Source organism: Myxocyprinus asiaticus, chromosome 6 (assembly GCF_019703515.2).
Source record: "Myxocyprinus asiaticus isolate MX2 ecotype Aquarium Trade chromosome 6, UBuf_Myxa_2, whole genome shotgun sequence".
NCBI lineage: Eukaryota > Metazoa > Chordata > Actinopteri > Cypriniformes > Catostomidae > Myxocyprinus > Myxocyprinus asiaticus.
In genome coordinates, this window is record NC_059349.1 from 21,347,500 (window position 1) to 21,367,235 (window position 19,736).

The 19,736-nt window shown below is 39.5% G+C and overlaps 2 protein-coding genes across 4 annotated transcripts in view; both read right to left on the reverse strand.

Annotated features, from left to right (window-relative positions):
* The window catches only part of LOC127442424 (5'-3' exoribonuclease 1-like), a 42,265-nt gene extending 33,160 nt beyond the window's left edge, over positions 1-9,105 (reverse strand). For all 3 annotated transcript variants that reach the window (XM_051700447.1, XM_051700446.1, XM_051700445.1), the window contains exons 1-6: positions 8,908-9,105; positions 7,816-8,048; positions 6,197-6,294; positions 3,873-3,982; positions 3,681-3,791; positions 3,458-3,543 (exon numbers count right to left, since the gene is read on the reverse strand). In XM_051700447.1, the coding sequence (XP_051556407.1) occupies positions 3,458-3,543; positions 3,681-3,791; positions 3,873-3,982; positions 6,197-6,294; positions 7,816-8,048; positions 8,908-8,982 (713 nt within the window). In that variant the 5' untranslated portion in view covers positions 8,983-9,105. The remainder of the gene's footprint in view (positions 1-3,457; positions 3,544-3,680; positions 3,792-3,872; positions 3,983-6,196; positions 6,295-7,815; positions 8,049-8,907) is intronic.
* Positions 9,106-15,280: 6,175 nt separating this feature from the next.
* LOC127442674 (uncharacterized) lies at positions 15,281-19,682 on the reverse strand. The gene is made up of 6 exons (XM_051700871.1): positions 19,543-19,682; positions 19,245-19,415; positions 18,901-19,164; positions 17,260-17,352; positions 17,065-17,079; positions 15,281-16,255 (listed from the first exon to the last, which is right to left on the reverse strand). The coding sequence occupies exons 1-6, from the start codon at positions 19,598-19,600 to the stop codon at positions 16,143-16,145; spliced, it is 714 nt and encodes a 237-aa protein (XP_051556831.1). The 5' UTR covers positions 19,601-19,682; the 3' UTR covers positions 15,281-16,142.
* Between the last annotated feature and the right edge of the window lie 54 nt (positions 19,683-19,736).

Consider the following 19,736-nt stretch of genomic DNA (forward strand, 5'->3'; position numbering starts at 1 on the left):
ATGAGCTATTGAAAACTAGTACAAACTTAAAGGAACCCCCATTTTTGGTTAAATGTGGTGAATTTGCACACACGCAATGCTTAAATGAATAACTACACGCAAATGCACCGCACACTGTCAGCATGTTTAAACATTCTAAAAAGTTGCATCTCTCAATTCCTCCCTTTAAAAGGGACCACAGCTAAAAATAATAAACTCTCTTGTTTTTGTTGGACAACTAGTGGAACATCCCAACCCATATGTAGGATGTGTACCTTTATATGACTTCTGTCTGCAGGTTTTACATTCGTCGTTTACAGTAATACTCAGTCATTAAAATGCTCCCAGACAGCCGATTTCAGACGCTTTTTGGTGGATGTAAGTCTGGTATTTCGAATTCCTTTGTCATATTTTGTAGACCATTTCACGTGAATTGAAAGTTCATGTTCAGTCCACTACATTTACATTTATGCATCTGACAGACGCTTTTATCCAAAGCAACTTACAGTGCACTTATTACTGGGACAATCACCCAGGAGCAACCTGGAGTTCAGTGTCTTGCACAATGGTGACAATGGTGGTGGCTGTGGGGATTGAACCGGCAACCTCTGCTTACCAGTTCTGTGTTTTTGCCCACTACACCACCACCATTCATACCTGGCCAAGCACCCCGCAGAGACTGTCTGTAACCATAGTTACAGCTGCACTAAACACCCAGGCACAAGCAATCTTCACATTTAGGCTTACACCAAAACACTCTTTTATATTATACATTTCCATTAAATATATACACAGTATTTGATATTTAAATAAAACATTTCACATTTTTTAACAATAGATTCTAAATTCTTAAGTTAAATTACCAGTGACATTTTAATTGCAGTTAATAGTAAAACCGTATAATTGCAACATCCCTACAGCACAGGCCAAAATTAATTGTGAAAAAGTAGTAACATTTTGGTCTGTTCTCACCAAAAACTGATTGTAACGCTTCAGAAGACATAGATTAAACCACTCGATGAACCACTTTAGGCTGCCTTTACGTCGGCATAAGGGTGCGTTCACGAGTTCACTGGTTCATATAGTCCTGGAGCGCATTAAGGTTTTGGCGGAATTAGTGTGCTGTGCATAACAAAGGAGCTCGAGCACAGGTCTGTAGACTTCTGACTGAAGCAAGAAATAGAAAGACAATCCTGGAATAATAATTAGTAGAGGCGTAATGAAATATTAAAGGTGGAGATGGGGAGGTGGGGGGATGCTGGAAGAATCCTCCCCAGTGCGAAGGAAGCAGCCGCTTATATATCCTTGGGATATGATTGGCAGGCCAAGATGTACAAGATTCTCCTGAACATGTTTGGATATTGATTAAATGATGAGAGGATTGTCATTTTTAGGTGAACTATTCCTTTAATCGTCATGAAATCTAATTTACATGAGAAGGGGTATCACATTTACTGTATATCCAAACAAGTTGCTTTATAAAAGTCTATACTGCAAAAGGCTGTGTTGATATACATGTTTACAGTGCATTTTTTTTTGGGGGGGGTGGATTTTTCCCCTTTTCCTCCCAATTTGGAATGCCCAATTCCCAATGCGCTCTAAGTCCTCGTGGTCGCATAGTGATTCGCCTCAGTCCGGGTGGCGGAGGACGAATCCCAGTTGCCTCCGCATCTGAGACAGTCAACCCGCGCATCTTATCACGTGGCTTGTTAAGCGCGTTGCCACGGAGACATAGCACGTGTGGAGGCTTCATGCCATCCACTGCGGCAACCACGCTCAATTCACCATGCGCCCCACTGAGAACAAACCACATTATAGTGACCACGATGAGGTTACCACATGTGACTCTACCCTCCCTAGCAACCGGGCCAATTTTCGTGCTTACGAGACTGAGTCACTCAGCACGCCCAGGGATTCGAACTAGCAAACTAGCGAACTCCAGGGGTGGTAGCTCGCGTATTTTACCACTGAGCTACCCAGGCCCCCTACAGTGCATTTTCAACGTGTTCTCTTTATTCTCTGCAACAACAACAAAAAAGGCTCATACCAAGACTCGAGGTAGCTACGGTATTTATGCGGGCAGTGTGAATTCTGTAACCTGTTTATGTATATACAGTGCATTCAGAAAGTATTCAGACCCTTTAATTTTCACATTTTGTTATGTTGCAGCCTTATGCTAAAATGCTTTAAATTATTTATTTATTTTCACATCAATCTACACTCCATACCCCATAATGACAAAGCAAAAACAAGATTTTTGAGAAGTTTGCAAATTTATTACAAAGAAAAAACTGACATTTTACATTGACATAAGTATTCAGACCCTTAACTCTTTTTGGGTATGATAGGACAAGCTTTGCACACCTGGATTTGGGGATTTTCTGCCATTCTTCCCTGCAGATCCTCTCACACTCTGTCAGGTTGGATGGGAACCGTCCGTGGACAGCCATTTTCAGGTCTCTCTAAAGATGTTTGATTGGGTTCAAGTCCAGGCTCTGGCTGGGCCACTCAAGGGCATTCACAGAGTTGTCCCTAAACTACTCTTGCATTGTCTTGGCTGTGTGCTTATGGTCATTGTCCTGATAAAAAGTGAACCTTTGGGAACCTCCGATGGGATGGTATTGCGCAGTTGATGAGTGGTGCCTAGTTTCCGCCAGACATGACACTTGGAATTGAAGCCAAACAGTTCAATCTTTGTTTCATCAGACCAGAGAATCTTGTTTCTCACAGTCTGAGAGTCTTTAGGTGCATTTTTATGTGTCCTGCACTGAGGAGAGGCTTCCGTCTGGCCACTCTACCATAAAGCCCAGATCAGTGGAGTGTTGCAGTGATGGTTGTCCTTCTGCAAGTTTCTCCCATCTCCACACGATCTCTGGAGCTCAACCAGAGTGACCATCGGGTTCTTGGTCACCTCTCTTACCAAGGCCCATCTCCCTAATTGCTCAGTTTGGCCGGGCGGCCAGCTCTAGGAAGTGTCCTGGTTGTTCCATACTTCTTCCGTTTAAGAATTATGGAGGCCACTGTGCTCTTGGGAACCTTCAATGCAGCCAAATTTTTGTAGCCTTCCCCAGATCTGTGCCTTGACACAATCTTGTCTCTGAGCTCTGCAAGCAGTTCCTTTGACCTCATGGCTTTGTTTTTGCTCTGATATGCATTTTCAGCTATGAGACCTTATACAGACAGGTGTGTGTCTTTCGAAATCATGTCCAGTCAATTGAATTTGCCACTCCAATCAAAGTGATATCAGTTTTTTCTTTTTAATAAATTAGCAAAATTATCAAAAATCTGTTTTTTGCTTTGTCATTATGGGGTATGGAGTGTTGATTGATGTGAAAAAATAATTTAAAGCATTTTAGCATAAGGATGCAACAAAATGTGAAAAAATTAAGGGGTCTGAATACTTTCTGAATGCACTGTGTAGTGTATCTACAATGCAAAACTATAAACACATCTCATTCCACCACACTGGCACACCCACCTCTTTTGTGACTTTTTGCCTCCGAAGCGTACCTCCTCTCTGAGGAGAGAAAAATTAGGCTCATGGCTGGTCAAGCCAAGCATTATCTACAAATAGAGAGAGAGAGAGACAGAATGAGAAAGACAGCTTAAAATATAGTCAGAAATAAATATGGTATGACACAACAGTGACAGTAATGTGTATACTCAATTAATGCAATTATTATTTATCGCAATTTATTCACCAGGTCAGCATCCAGACCGTAAAGGCAGTGTCTTGTGTTTGGGTTATGACCCGGCTTGGCGCTCTCAGAGCGAATGAACTCCATTATCTTGTGCTCTCCTTCACCAGGGGTCTGTAAATATGCAAGGATCAGAAAAACATCCAAAAGCACACATACACACACAGCATTAAACTCTTAATTCCTTTAACTCACCTCATGACCAGACAAATACACATTTACTCCCTGCCATGTTTTGTCTGTGGACAGCTTATAGTGAACAAAATATTTAAGCTGCTCTTGTAGCCTGGCCATGAAATCCGTTCCTACAGTTAAAAAACAAAAAACAAAAAACACATTTTGCTCAGAACCTCCCATAACAAAACATCAGACAGCCTATAACAACCACCCCATTAGTGATTTCAAATTACTGTGTTAACATAAGTTAATGATATACACTACAGGGATTATATGACTAACACTGCAGGACGAACTCTCACATTTAAAGGGGTCATATCATCGATTGTATCATTTTTTCCCCCCCTGAGGTCCTCTTATAATGTAAGTCTAGGTTTTTTGCCCCATAAACAGTCTAACCCTTAGATTTAAATGGCCATTTAATTGCTGTTGTGCCTTCGAGACTTCTATGTTAATGCCTTCTTTGCATATGAAATGAGAAAGAGTGCTTTCCTGTCCTTACACACAAGCTGCGGGTTTGCTGATGGGTCAAATTAGGGTTTTAACAGACTCATCCTTCAATAACAGCCACTTTGAAAAGCCTGAATTAGATTGTGATAAGTTCACAAAACAATCAGCACTGAAATGTGACACCCTTTCCTAACATCGTGATCCTTCAGGAGGATATACAGCAGCAGGCACTACAAACAGCTTTTAGACTTACTTACAGTGCATCCGGAAAGTATTCACAGCGCTTCACTTTTTCTTGTTACAGCCTTATTCCAAAATGGATTAAATTCATTATTTTCCTCAAAATTCTACAAACAATACCCCATAATGACAACGTGAAAGAAGTTTGTTTGAAATCTTTGCAAATTTATTAAAAATAAAAAAAATCACATGTACATAAGTATTCACAGCCTTTGCCATGACACTCAAAATTGAGCTCAGGTGCATCCTGTTTCCACTGATCATCCTTGAGATGTTTCTACAACTTGACTGGAGTCCACCTGTGGTAAATTCAGTTGATTGGACATGATTTGGAAAGGCACACACCTGTCTATATAAGGTCCCACAGTTAACAGTGCATATCAGAGCACAAACCAAGCCATGAATTCCAAGGAATTGTCTGTAGACCTCCGAGACAGGATTGTATCGAGGCACAGATCTGGGGAAGGGTACAGAAATATTTCTGCCGCATTGAAGGTCCCAATGAGCACAGTGGCCTTCATCATCCGTAAATGGAAGAAGATTGGAACCACCAGGACTCTTCCTAGAGCTGGCCGCCTGGCCAAACTGAGCGATCGGGGGAGAAGGGCCTTAGTCAGGGAGGTGACCATGAACCCAATGGTCACTCAGACAGAGTTCCAGTGTTTCTCTGTGGAGAGAGGAGAACCTTCCAGAAGAACAACCATCTCTGCAGCACTCCACCAATCAGGCCTGTATGGTAGAGTGGCCAGACGGAAGCCACTCCTCAGTAAAAGGCACATGACAGCCCACCTGGAGTTTGCCAAAAGGCACCTGAAGGACTCTCAGACCATGAGAAACAAAGATTGAACTCTTTGGCCTGAATGGCAAGCGTCATGTCTGGAGGAAACCAGGCACCGCTCATCACCTGGCCAATACCATCCCTACAGTGAAGCATGGTGGTGGCAGCATCATGCTGTGGGGATGTTTTTCAGCGGCAGGAACTGGGAGACTAGTCAAGATCGAGGGAAAGATGAATGCAGCAATGTACAGAGACATCCTTGATGAAAACCTGCTCCAGAGAGCCCTCAGACTGGGGCGAAGGTTCATCTTCCAACAGGACAACGACCCCAAGCACACAGCCAAGATAACAAAGGAGTGGCTCCGGGACAACTCTGTGAATGTCCTTGAGTGGCCCAGCCAGAGCCCAGACTTGAACCCGATTGAACATCTCTGGAGAGATCTGAAAATGGCTGTGCACCGACGCTCAACATCCAACATGATGGAGCTTGAGAGGTCCTGTAAAGAAGAATGGGAGAAACTGCCCAAAAATAGGTGTGCCAAGCTTGTAGCATCATACTCAAAAAGACTTGAGGCTGTAATTGGTGCCAAAGGTGCTTCAACAAAGTATTGAGCAAAGGCTGTGAATACTTATGTACATGTGATTTTTAATAAATTTGCAAAGATTTCTAAATGTTCCTTTTGGACGAGAGAGGATGCTTTCGATTGTGAAAGTTAAGGTATTTTTTTCATAGTAAATTGAACTATTTTATTTCAAAAATCAATGAAAATTTGACTCCTTATAATAGGACACCATTTAGATACATTTCTTATAGATGGTCTTGCTATGAAATGATAGACAAACTGAATGAAGACAATTGAAGGTGGACACAAACCAGGCGTGATGCAGTTAGAGTCAAATCTGGCCTCTGTGGGTAAAACTTCGCCTTTCTCCAAAGCCTTCTTGATTTTCTCCTCGGCTTCTTTTGCTGACCTATACAACACAAATAGAGGACTGAAACTCAAATTGTCGAAAATACTTTTTCATAGTCAGTGTAGGGTAATTTACTTACAAACTACGAATTACTAATCATTAATCTAAAATTGTAATCAGATTACTAATTACTTTACATTTAAGTTACTTTCTAAAACACTTTACCTCTCTTAATTTCAATATTTTTTTCTTGTTCATTGTTTCACACATCACACACTCAACAGCACCTCATATTTCTCCTTCACAATGACTCGTTACGGGGCCATAATTCATGTATTCTACATAAATAAGCATATATATACTGATATATATATATATATATATATATATATATATTATATATATATACACACACACACCGATCAGCCACAACAGTAAAACCACCTGCCTAATATTGTGTAGGTCCCCCTCATGCTGCCTAAACAGCGCCAACCTGCATCTCAAAATAGCATTCTGAGATGATATTCTTCTCACCACAATTGTACAGAGCAGTTATCTGAGTTACCGTAGACTTTGTCAGTTCAAACCAGTCTGGCCATCCTCTGTTGACCTCTCTCATCAATAAGGCGTTTCCATCCGCAGAACAGCCACTCACTGGATGTTTTTTGTTTTTGGCACCATTCTGGTTAAACTCTAGAGACTGTTGTGTGTGAAAATCCCAGAAGATCAGCAGTTCCAGAAATACTCAAAAAAGCCCGTCTGGCACCAACAATCATGCCACGCTCCAAATCACTGAGAATAAAATTTTTCCCCATTCTTATGGTTGATGTGAATTTAACTGAAGCTCCTGACCCGTATCTGCATAATTTTATGCACTGCTGCCACACGATTGGCTGGTTAGATAATTGCACGGATGATTGTTGGTGCCAGATGGGCTGGTTTGAGTATTTCTGTAACTGCTGATCTCCTGGGATTTTCACACACAACAGTCTCTATAATTTAACCAGAATGGTGCCAAAAACAAAGAACACATCCAGTGAGTGGCAGTTCTGTGGACGGAAACACCTTGTTGATGAGAGAGGTCAACAGAGAATGGCCAGAATGGTTTGAACTGACAAAGTCTACGGTGACTCAGATAACCACTCTGTACAATTGTGGTGAGAAGGGGGGTTGGTGCTGTTTTGGCAGCACGAGGGGGGCCTACACAATATTAGGCAGGTGGTTTTAATGTTGAGGCTGACCAGTGTATACTTAAAAGAAATTAAATTAATTGACAGTCAGTAACTGTAATCTGATTCCAAGAATTTTAAATGCAATGCATTATTCTACTTCTTTGACCAAAAAATTAACTAAATTACAGTAACTAATTACTTTGTAATTGGATTAACCCAACACTGTTCATAATAAATGGTGTCTACACTTGTGAGTCTGTGACAAGTGCAAGAAGAACTCGATGTAATACAGAGAATTAAGAACAATTAATATTTTATGACCTGTCCGAAAATGTAATAATTACAATGCTAAAATAGTCTTTACGTGCAGCCATTCTCTGTACGTGTAGCCTCCACTCTTTTGCCATACCTGAATCTTCTCCCACGCTGCTGGTTCATCTTGGCCCTGGGTGCAACTCCATCCACCGCCATAAAAAAGACTTTCCTGGGCTTGATAATGCGGAAGAGCACCTCCAGGTAGTGGAAAATGTCAGCGAAAATCTTCTCCTCAGAAATACGGAAGTGTACGTCCTCATCATTAGGGTGGGAACATTGGTGGATGATTCCGTTCATATCTAAATAAAGGTTGTCAAACTCTGGGATCTGTGATAAGAGAAACATGGCCATAATTGGAGGGACTGGAAGTGTGAACTCCTGACTTGAAATAAGTAAAGGCATGAGCAATATGTTAAAAAATAAAAAATGTGTGAAAAGTTAAATCTGCAAGTTTGATATTGACACTGAAATACTATCTGATATAATAAGAATAATAGGTATAATAACAAGTCACCCAATCCTCATGTCATTTTATTGGGGTTATGTAAAAAAGACATATAAAAACATTAAAGGTTATTAGGCCATACAAGAGACACAACATTACAAAACTATCGACTGGATAGCTAACTAAAATTAGCTCTAATTCATACATGGACCATCAAATTTAGTTAGATACTATTTAAAAACAAAAAGCAACTCAAATCAATGACAAAATATATTGGTAGAATGTTACAGTATGTTACCAACTAGCAAAACATAATAGGCTGTGACTCAAAACAAACTGGGCTGCCAACATTTTTGGGCAAGATATGCGCGTCCAAAAACACTGCTGATGGAGTACTTGAATCATCTGCTAATGTCTGGGTGTGTGTTCCTCAGCAGCAATTTTTGCATCTCTTTAAGCGACTGGCTGCTCGAATGTTCAGAACGCGCCTGTGATGCCCACAAATACTGTCTAGAATGGCAACCAAGTAGGTTTCGAGACACAATCATTATATTTTAAACCGTAGGAATAATACCAGTAAAACAGAAATATTGAGTTAGTTCCTTATATAATATGATATTTGTCGGTGACTATAAAACTATTGTTTTAGCGTCTGTTAAAGTGAAAAGTTTGCGGTTCTGATCAGAGAGCTGTAAATGATCTCATGCGGCCCTGTTATATTTAGCCACCAAACTAGCGCACCTGATGCTCTTTGACAACTTCACTCAGACACGGATAGCGCTCTGATATCCACCGGTAAAATTTCGGAACTCCCATCTTCACTACAAACTCTTCAAAAAAGATTAATGGAGTACAAATCTATAAAGAATCCAAGATGAGCCGAATTTCATAGATTGATGATGCTAGCTCTGTCGGTTATGTTTCTGTATGAGCTGTTTCTGTCCGCCAATAAAAACGTCCGTGTGGAAACGCACATTATGTCATCTATTGTAACTCAATTCCGACACTACTACGATTGTTCTGTAATGGAATGAAAAGCATGCAATTAACAAAACATATATTTACAATCTTACAGGCACTTTAAAAGGACATACATATAGATGACATGTTTTGATATTTGTAAGAAAATACACTAGAACTGTACAACCAACACAGACTTCCGGCAGAAACAAGAATTTCCTCTGGGATAGTGATGTACTGTGAGAAAATTAAATGACATTTTGGCTTTCAAACTTTTGAAAAATTTAACATACTTTTATAAGTATCTTTACGTTTCATCATTAAAGGGACATGTTAAAGATTTCATAAGTCATACCTGGTGAGCTAAATGACTTTCATATATAGTCTGTGAATGATGTCTAGCAAACATATTTGTTATTGTTTTTTATAATTATATTGAAATTTAATTTTAATTTACTAAAAAACTAAAAAAAAAAAGTACCACAAATTACCACTTAAAGGGATAGTTCACCTACAAATTAAAATTCTCTCATCATTTACTCACCCTCTTGCCATCCCAGATGTGTATGACTTTCTTTCATCTGCTGAACACAAACGAAGATTTAGAAGAATATCTCAGCTCTGTATACAATGAAAGTGAATGGTGGCCAGAACTTGAAGGTCCAAAAAAAGCACATAAAGGCAGCATAAAAGTAATCCAAAAGACTGCAGTAGTTAAATTAATATCTTCAGAAGCAATATAATAGGTGTGGGTGAGAAACAGATCAATATTAAATCCTTTACTATAAATTCAGCAGATGAAAGAAAGTCATACACTTCTAGGCTGGCATGAGAGTGAGTAAATGATGAGAGAATTTTCATTTTTGGGTGAACTATTCCTTTAATTGTATGGGGGGAAAATTATTCATGAATGAATCCAATGATTTAGCACTTATTTTCATCAAAGAGGATTGGCATGCAGCTCTGGGGGCATAAGGAAATTGTGACACCAGCATCACAATCAGCCAGTCAACGTTCTCCATCCCCGGCCTATTGACACCACCTGTTGCTCATCACAGTTCTCCATTTGTATCATTATAAAAGAGTTTATTTTCAGTTGTAGCTTTGTGAAGTATTGAGTGCATGTACTTTACAGAGCCTGTACTTTTTTCCTGCTATCGTGTTTTGTCATCGCCTGTTTGTTGATGATTGCCTTTTTTTCTTGTGACGATTGTGGATTTGTCCTTGTTACTTGAATTCTTAAGTAAAGTTTCTGGCTTTGCATTGGGGCCTCCGGTTGCTTCATTACAGAGTACTTCACCATGGATGAGGACCCAGCAAATTACCTGACTAAACCAAGAGACCCTATTGCTAGTGGGATTGAACAACTACATGCAGCCTTGTTTAATCAAGGAGACACAGTAGAAGACATCCCACACCTCTGAATAGCCAAGAGTAGGGTTGGGCGATATGATGATATATATCGTGGTGATGATATAAAGTGTCAGTCGATAGAGATTTTGCTATATTGTGTATATATCGCGATATGTAAATGTCTATGTGCGCAGCGTGACCATATCTATCAGTGGGCATGCTTCACGTGAAACTGAAACCAGACTTGAGCGGGGAATGAATTTGCTGGTTATTTGCATGCGCTGGTTTAACGCCAGATTCACTAAAGGAATATTGCAGATCAGGCTACACCGCAAATGCGCCCACAAACTCGTGGCTAATTCTTTACAGTTCTGATTTTACCGGCCATTTTTGAGCGCTCTACAGCGAAGGATGCAGAAGTCCACCGTCATCTGACACCCTCTGCCGGGACAGCGTCACTGGGATACAGACACCTGGATCATTTCTTTAACATGCCGAGTTGCGCTTGACTACACCGCACACTTGTACGTCTCCATTTTGCTGATAGGATCAAAAGAAAAGTTAAGAAAATGAAGTTATTAAAACAGGTGCGACATCTGGTTCACAAAAACTGACACAGAAAAATTTAATCTGCAAATTGTTGTGCGACGATAATCACGTGTGGTAATAAAAACAATCTGTTTTAACACCTTAAAATGAAGCATACTGAAGAATATTACGAAAGCGAAAATGTGCTCTGAATTTAATCTAATATATAATATTTCTAAAATTATGTAATTTTCTTTGTTCGCTTTGAAAAGTTCTTCAGTTTCTTGAGGAAAGTTTATAATAATACTGGTACACAACATATCAGACTGAAATGTGGCATAATGTTGAAACTGAGTATTATGGTAAGGTTGAGTGTTTATTTTATTTTTAACTTTGTCAAGTTCTAAAGAAAGAGAAAATTAATTCTGATCATTCCAGATCTCCTCCAGTGCCCTTGTTGCCTCAGCCACATGTTGAAGCATGACAACCAGCGCCCCCTCGATTTGATGGCAGTGCAGCTGAGTGTTGGGGCTTCTTAACACTGTGTTCCTTTGCTTTCGAATTACAACCCACCACATCCCACTGACTGTTCCAGGACTGCAGCCATTATCACTCTCCTCACCGGTGAAGCTCTGGCCTGGGCCACAGCAATCTGGGATCAACGAGGGCCCTTGTACTCCAACTATCAGCTTTTCACTAAAGAAATGCAGAAGGTCTTTAACCATCCAGTCAGTGGGTGGGAAACAGCTAATCAACTGCTCAAACTTCGTCAGGGTAATCTCAGTGCTGCAGACTATGCCATCACGTTTCGAACCTTTGCCATAGAGAGCCAGTGGAACATTGATGCACTCACTTCAGCCTATGAGCCTGATTAGTTCCGAGTCTCAAAGTCCAACTAACCCTGATAATCAATTTACGGCTCAAGAGGAACCTATGCAGCTAGGACGTGCCCCATTGTCCCAGTAAGAATGTATAAGACACTATCAGCACTGTCTCTGCCTCTACAGCGAATCAACTGGACATCAGTGATCCACCTGTCCTGTGTGCCCTTACAGAGAAGAATGTCCGTCACCCTTTCAGTGGAAAGCCCTTCACTAAGCACCCTGGATAATATTCCTGTGGAGTACAACCGGTTCCTGGATGTGTTTCACAAGTCAAAGGCAGCTGCACTACCCCCGCATCGCCCGTGGGACTGTGAAATCGACTCTCTTCCTGGTACATCTCTCCCTCGAGGTAAAATATCCACTTTCCATCCCTAAATCTGAAGCCCTTGATCAATACATTGATAAAGCTCTAAATCTTGGCATTATCAGACCATCCAAGTCATCTACTGCTTCAAGTGTTTTCTTTGTAGGAAAGAAGGATGGGGGGCTAAGACCCTGTACTGAATACCTTGCTCTAAATGATATCAGTCAAATTCTGCTTCCCACTTACATGGACCCCTGCTGCTCTAGAACAACTCCATTCAGCAACCTTATTTACAAAACTAGAACTCGGAAGCACCTACACTCATCTGAATATGTGAAGGGGATCAACGGAAAACTGCATTCATCACCACCAGGGGGCACTATAAATACACTGATGCCGTATGGTCTTTCCAACTCACCTGCAGTTTTCCAGTCTTTCATGACTAAGATCTTCTTAGACATGACTTATCAATTTTTGATTTTGTACACTGATGATTTGCTCATTTGCCAACCTGACAGATCACGTACAAAGAGTTCTTAAGTGCCTCCGAGGTCACCAGCTATTCATGAAAGCAGAAAAATGTGAGTTTCATCAAACCACTATCTTATGCCTAGCTATGTAATCAGGCCCCAGGGTGTTTGTATAGGTGACCATAAGGTGTCTGCAGTTCGCGATTGGCCCGAATAAAAAATGGTCAAGGAAATGCAACACTTCCTGGGTGTTTGTCAATTTCTACCACAGGTTCATAAGAAACTTCAGCATGGTGGAAGAGCTTCTTACCAATATGATTCGTAAGACTCCCAAGACCTTGCAATAGACTGATGCTGCCAGATCTGCCTTCGACCATTTAAAATTGCCATTTACCACAGCCCCATTTCTAAAACAGCCTAACCCCACACTTCCGTTTATAGTAGAGATTGATGCCTCCAAGATGGCTCCCACGCCAACCCTCTCTCAGCGCCATGGCACTGAGCACCTTTTTTTCCTATAAGCTTTCTTCTGCAGAATGTAACTGATGTGGGGAAACCGTGAGCTTCTAGCCATCAAGTTGGCTCTGGAGGAGTGGAGGCATTAGCTGGAGGGAGATGTTAATCCTTTTGTTGTCCTGACTGATCATCTGAATCTGGAATATATTCAGGAAACACACAGACTCAACACGAGGCAGGCAAGGTGGGCCCTGTTCTTTATGTGCTTCCATTTCACAGTCACATATAGGCCAGAAACAAAGAATATAGAAGTAGATGCTTTATCTCACCAGTTTGAACCCCCTAATAACTTCTATTCCAGACACCATTTGACCCCCCCCATGTATCACAGCCCCAATTAGTTGGGAGACAACGGATGCCCTGCAAGAAGCACAACACTCTGATCCCAGTCCACCTAACACACCTCCTGCCAAGACCTATGTCCCAGCCAGAATTCATCCTCAACTCATGCAGTGGGTTCACACCTCCCATGGCTCCGGTCATCCAGGCATCACACAGACCATAAAATTACTTTACCCGCAAGTTCTGGTGGCCATCGCTCTGTGATGATGTGAAGGATTTCGTACTGTCCTGCCCCGTGTGTGCTCAGTCCACATACCCTGAATGTCTGTTTGAACATGTTTTCAAGATATATGGCATCCCTGAGGACATTGTTTCAGACAGAGGACCACAATTCATATTCAGAGTCTGGAGAATGTTTTGCAAGCATCTTGGCATCAATGTCAGCTTGTCCTCAGGCTACCACCACAAATCAAATGGACAGGTACCTTCCCTCAGCAGAGTATGCCCAAAATTCTCTGGTACATTCCTCGCTGCGATTAACCCCATTCCAATGTTTTCTAGGGTACCAGCCACCACTGCTCCCATGGGAGACTGAGACTAGTGACGTCCCAGCCTTGGATGAATGGTTCCAAAGACCACTCATGTTCAACTCCAACAAGCCATTTGGACTCGGAAGAGGTTTGCAGACCGGCACTGCCACCCAACTTTGATATTCCTGGCCAACGAGTCTGGCTATCCCATGATATCAAGCTCCAACTGCCCTCTAGAAAACTCAGCCCCAGGTACATTGGTCCATTTAAGATTTGAAAATGCATTAACCCTGTCACACATCATCTACAGTTACCGTCCAGATATCGGATCTCCTCTACGTTCCATGTCTCCCTGCTGAAGCCTATCTACTACAGTCCCATGCACCCACCCTCTACATTTGCCGAACCCCATCCTCCAATAGATCTTGGTGGAGAAACAGCATATACTTTACAGGCTCTGGAATCCAGACATCGGGGAAGACGGCTACAGTACCTCGTAGACTGGAAAGGCTATGGCCCTGAAGAACAGTCATGGGTCCCAGCTCACGACAACCTTGACCCTTCCCTCATCGAGGAGTTCCACAATGCTCACTCTGACCGACCATCCCTACATCCATGTGGTCATCCTAGTATGGACCGCCCTACTCTCCAACCCTGCAGTCAACGGTCCTGTAGGCAACCTTGGGCTTCAGGTGCAGTCTGTGGAGAGGGGGATACTGTGACACCAACCTTTCAATCAGCGTTCTCCATCCCCGGCTTATTTACATCACCTGTGGCTCATCACAGTTGTCCATTAGTATCATTGTAAAAGACTTCGTTTTCAGATGTAGCTTTGAAGTATTGAGTGCATGCACCTTACTGAGCCTGTATATTTTCTGCTGTCTTGTTTTGCCATTGCCTGTTCCTTTTTTTTACACAACAGTTGTGGATTTTGTCCTTGTTACTTACCTGAATTCTTAAGTAAAGTTTCTGGTTTTGCACTTGGGCCTCTGCTTGCTTGCTTAACAGAAATGACACTAGTGCAATAATTGAACAATTTAAATGATTTAAAATTACACTTTTTGGCACACAGCAGTGCATAACATTATAAATAGTTTTTATTCTTTTTACCAAGCCTTTTAAAATTGTAATTAAGTTAAACATTATAAATACTATAACTTGTACTGGGGACTTAATGTCACTGATTTGTAGGAATGACCCTAATACATTCTGTAAATATAGCCTAACTGTTCATTTAGTGGTTATAAAGTCACTTAGAATAAATAAAAACACCAGAGACCACTGAAATCATTGCCAGATTCATATTAAAGCAGCAGGCTTTTTTCACTTTTACTAATGACACAGAATCATTGAAAACATTTTCTGCATGTATTTGGTTATTTCAGCCATCTACATGTACTGAGATGCAACAGAACAAGTTATAGTAGGACACAGTAGGTTCTGTGTTTTTATAATAGTGAATCTAATAACATTGCATAATAGTTGGGGTTAATAACCTTTAGGCCTTAACATTGACGTCTATGGCTCCCTGTCAAAAGGTGTAGGACAGATACACACTTTTCAAATGATTTTAAAATGAATATATGTAAATTGTAATTTCCAAAAAGTGTTTATGCATCAAATTTATTTAAACAATGTTTATTTATTGAAAGTATGCATTAGTGTATTTATTGTTACACATATGTATTTATCACTTTCAAGGACTGCTTCTAAACATTTTTACTTTGTTTAGAGGACACAAAGTGCCTGTTTCATGTGCAAGGCATCAAAATCCATCCCAATAAAATTGTAAAATCAACTAATAATTATATAATATTTACATATAATATTACAACAGAGTAGAATCTCACAATTTCATCTGAAATAAAAGAACATTTTGAAATATGTTCATAGTTCATCCGATATTGTTTATCGTGATCATTTTAAAACTTAAGCTTTCAAGGTCATTTCACACAAAACATTTCCTTTTATACAATGGAGTGATTTTATTACTGAATTTTCAAATCACCAAAAGTCTAGACTTCCAATGAAAAGAGAGAATTGACTGAATGGTAACCTTTGTCTTTGTATCAATCCCACCCATCGCCTCTAATTACAGAAACATAACTGAATCCAGATTTGGTAACTGATCATCTGTGATTCAATGCCACTAGTAGGGAGTTTTCAGCACTGGTGGGACTTGTAAGATGTTTTTTTGGCTCTGTCCTTCCAATGGCACTTCAAGATAATGGGCTGGGTAGTGGATAATAGAACCTAGAACACCTATAGGGGGAAAATCATAAAATGATGTCCACATCTGATTAACAATAGCAGCATGAAAAAAGTGGAGGTACCTGTTTAGTACAATTGAAAGGCTTAAACAGGGTTAGTACACTGGTATTGCTCTTGTAAGGAACGCATGTATGTATCAGCTTTTCAGATATCAAATGTCTTCTCTATTTTCATTTTATTCCCTTTTTTATGCCCTTTTACAAGAACCTGTTATCAGGCGTGATTATATCTTTTTTTATCAAGAAAATTATAATTTTGTTCTTTCCTCTAGTAAGACCTTTGATATTACTGCAAAGATGTACTGCAAAAATCTTATTCTTGATTGGAATGTTTGTATTGTTTTTCTCTACAAATATTTTAAAATCCTTAAAACAAGATACATTTACTTTATCTAGTTTCAGAAGCAATACTGCAAAAGATATTTAGGCTTTTTTCAGAGAATGTATTTTTAATATATTTGTAATTTGTCTTAATGTACTGCCATATTTTATTCACTTATTATTAACTTGTTTATAGTCAAAACACGTAATAAAATTTTTTTTAAAAAAAACTGTGCTGAAGAAGTTATCCAAAATAATTAGATTACTTTACTGACCTTGAGAGATCTAAGGAAATACATTACAAATTACATTTTACAGCATGTATTCTGTAACCTGTAGTGGAATACATTTTAAAATGTACCCTCCCAACCCTGAGGGTAGGTCAATAGGACATGGCCTACTATGTCTGTGTCTTGAACCTTAGTTCAGCGATTGCAATCCTATACACAACTATTTGGTAAATAATGTGAGACATCTCACCTCCTGGCTGTTGACCTGCATCAAGCAAAAGAGGAGGAGCAAAAAACAAAAACATATTACTTATTATCTGCATAATATTTACGTATATAATTTCCATATTATCATTTTAAAATCATAGTGGTTTGACTTTATGGCAAGTGTGAGCAATTATTATGATTCAACATGTGACATAGCACATGATGACAGTATACTCACCGTGTCGTTTGAAGATAAGGAAGCTTATAAAGACAAAACCAATGAAGAGAAATGTGGTCAAGACTGGAGCCATCACTCTTAACACACCAAGCCCTAAAAAACATTCGCACATAGTAATTTTAATTGCATTAGCAATCAATCTGTAATACAGCATTGCTCCACATGCAGCAAGTGGAGTGATATTAAATAAACACTATCAACCTTTCTCAAATACAGACAAATAATATTGCCTGCTATGGCTCTCAAGTCAAAAGGTGAAGAACAGATACACTTCAGATTCTTAGTTTAAAATCTTAGTTATACTGTATATAATAATTAAGATTTTAAACTAAGAATCTGAAGTGTATCTGTCCAAATGCTCTAATCATAGTTTTTTTTTTATTGTTTTTAAAAAAAATTTTTTTATGGTTGTCATGTTGTGCCTTAAAAGGGCATACTGTAAAAACTTTATTTATTTATTTATTGTACAAAATGCCCTTTAAAGGCACAACATGACAACAATTTAATTCTGAAAACTATGATTAGAGCATCTGGCTGTCTTTACAAACATTTTAAAAGAACATTCAATAAATTATGTACCAGGATTGAGCATGCTAGTTTTGTTTGACAAAAATGTGTTCATTTCAGTGCTTCATGTGGTAACATCTAATTTAACTGGTCAGAATCAAATGAAAATAAATAAAAAGTTAAAAATATTATTAATATAACTGAATCAACCTGCCTATGTTAAGTTCGGCTACACCAACGAAAGTAATTTTAACAATTAGGTAGAAAAAAACTCCTTAAATGAATAGTTCGCCCAAAAATGAAAATTCTTTCATCATTTACTCACTCTCATGCCATCCCAGATGTGTTTGACTTTCTTGCTTCTGCAGAACACTAACGAAGATTTTTAGACAAGTATCTCAGCTCTGTAAGTCCATTCAATGCAAGTGACTGGTGACCAAAATTTTGAAGGTCCAAAAAGCACATGAAGGCAGCATAAAAGTAATCCAGACAACACCAAGGGTTTAATCCATATCTAAAGAATATAATTGTGTAGTGATATAATAGGTGTGGGTAAAAAAAACAGATCAATATTTAAGTCCTTTTTTAATATAAATCTTAATTTTCACTTTTACATTCTTTTTCTTTTGTTTTTGGTGATTCGCTTTCTTCATGCATATCACAACCGACTGGGCAGGAAGAAAAATTTATAGTAAAAAATTACGTAAATATTGCTCTGTTTCTCACCCACACTTACTGTATATAGCTTCTGAAGACATTAATTTAACCACTCGAGTCTTATGGATTACTTTTATGCTGCATGTATGTGCTTTTGTGCTTCAAAGTTTTGGACCCACTGATTTGCACTGAGGACCTACAGAGCTGAGATATTCCTCTAAAAAATCTTCATTTGTGTTCTGCAGAAGAAAGAAAGTCACATATCTAGGAGGGTGAGTAAATGATGAGAGAATTTTCATTTTTGGGTGAACTATCCCTCAGGTAGCAGCTGCACATTTTTACTTTTACCGTTTTTGATATAGCTCTGTACTGACATAGCTGTATTGCTGCTCTGACATCAGTAACTTGTGCAAAAAGTTTCCACAGGATAGTCACTCTAACAAATTACTTTTACAAATAACCATCATAAGAGTTTACCCTCTTGATTCTGGGTGTCATTCATGAGTTTGATTAATTCTTCACATTCCTCTTTCAGATGAGTGTACTCCAGACTCGCGCGCTCAGCTTCAAGCGCCCATGTCTGCTTGAGACCAATCGCATCCGGCTCCAACACTGTCCAAGAACCAGTTTCTGAATCTAAAGCCAGATAATCTTTGCCATTCAGCTGAAACCGGTCGGACAGTCGCAAGACTCGATATTCTCGCAGCTGGCATTCCCTCAGACGTATGCACGTGACATTAACTTTAAAAGAAATAAAATAATGGTCATGATCAAGTGGCATCATGATAATCTGCTTTAATTATTGCACAAATATTATTTACTTGCTGTTGCACGCTCAATCTCCACGATCTTCCTCAAGGCTTCATCTTTAATGACAACAGGTTGATCGTCAAGCTGTCCCTTTAAATAACTGGCTGATGCACCGTTGACGAGCACCTTCTCCACGACAGTGTCGTTCACCAATACACTGCGCTCGAACTGAATTACAATATCTAACAAAACAAACGCATAAAAAGATTTAGTGCATGACATAGGGGAAAATTGAGAATACAAAAAAAGAAACACAACATCTATTCTTGGATTTGAAATTGTAATACTATAACAGGATGAAAGACTTACCCTTTGGAAGACCCCAGGATAAATCCACAAGAAAGGCGAGTGTTAAAATCAAGTGCATTTCTGTGTAATATAAAGCGCGACCTAAGCGGCGCAACTGTTTTGTTTTGAAAAGAGTGATACTTGTTTTCTTACAGTTTCGTTTTCTTTCCTTTTCATTTCTTTCTGTTTTCCTTTCTTTTTCATGCACACATTAC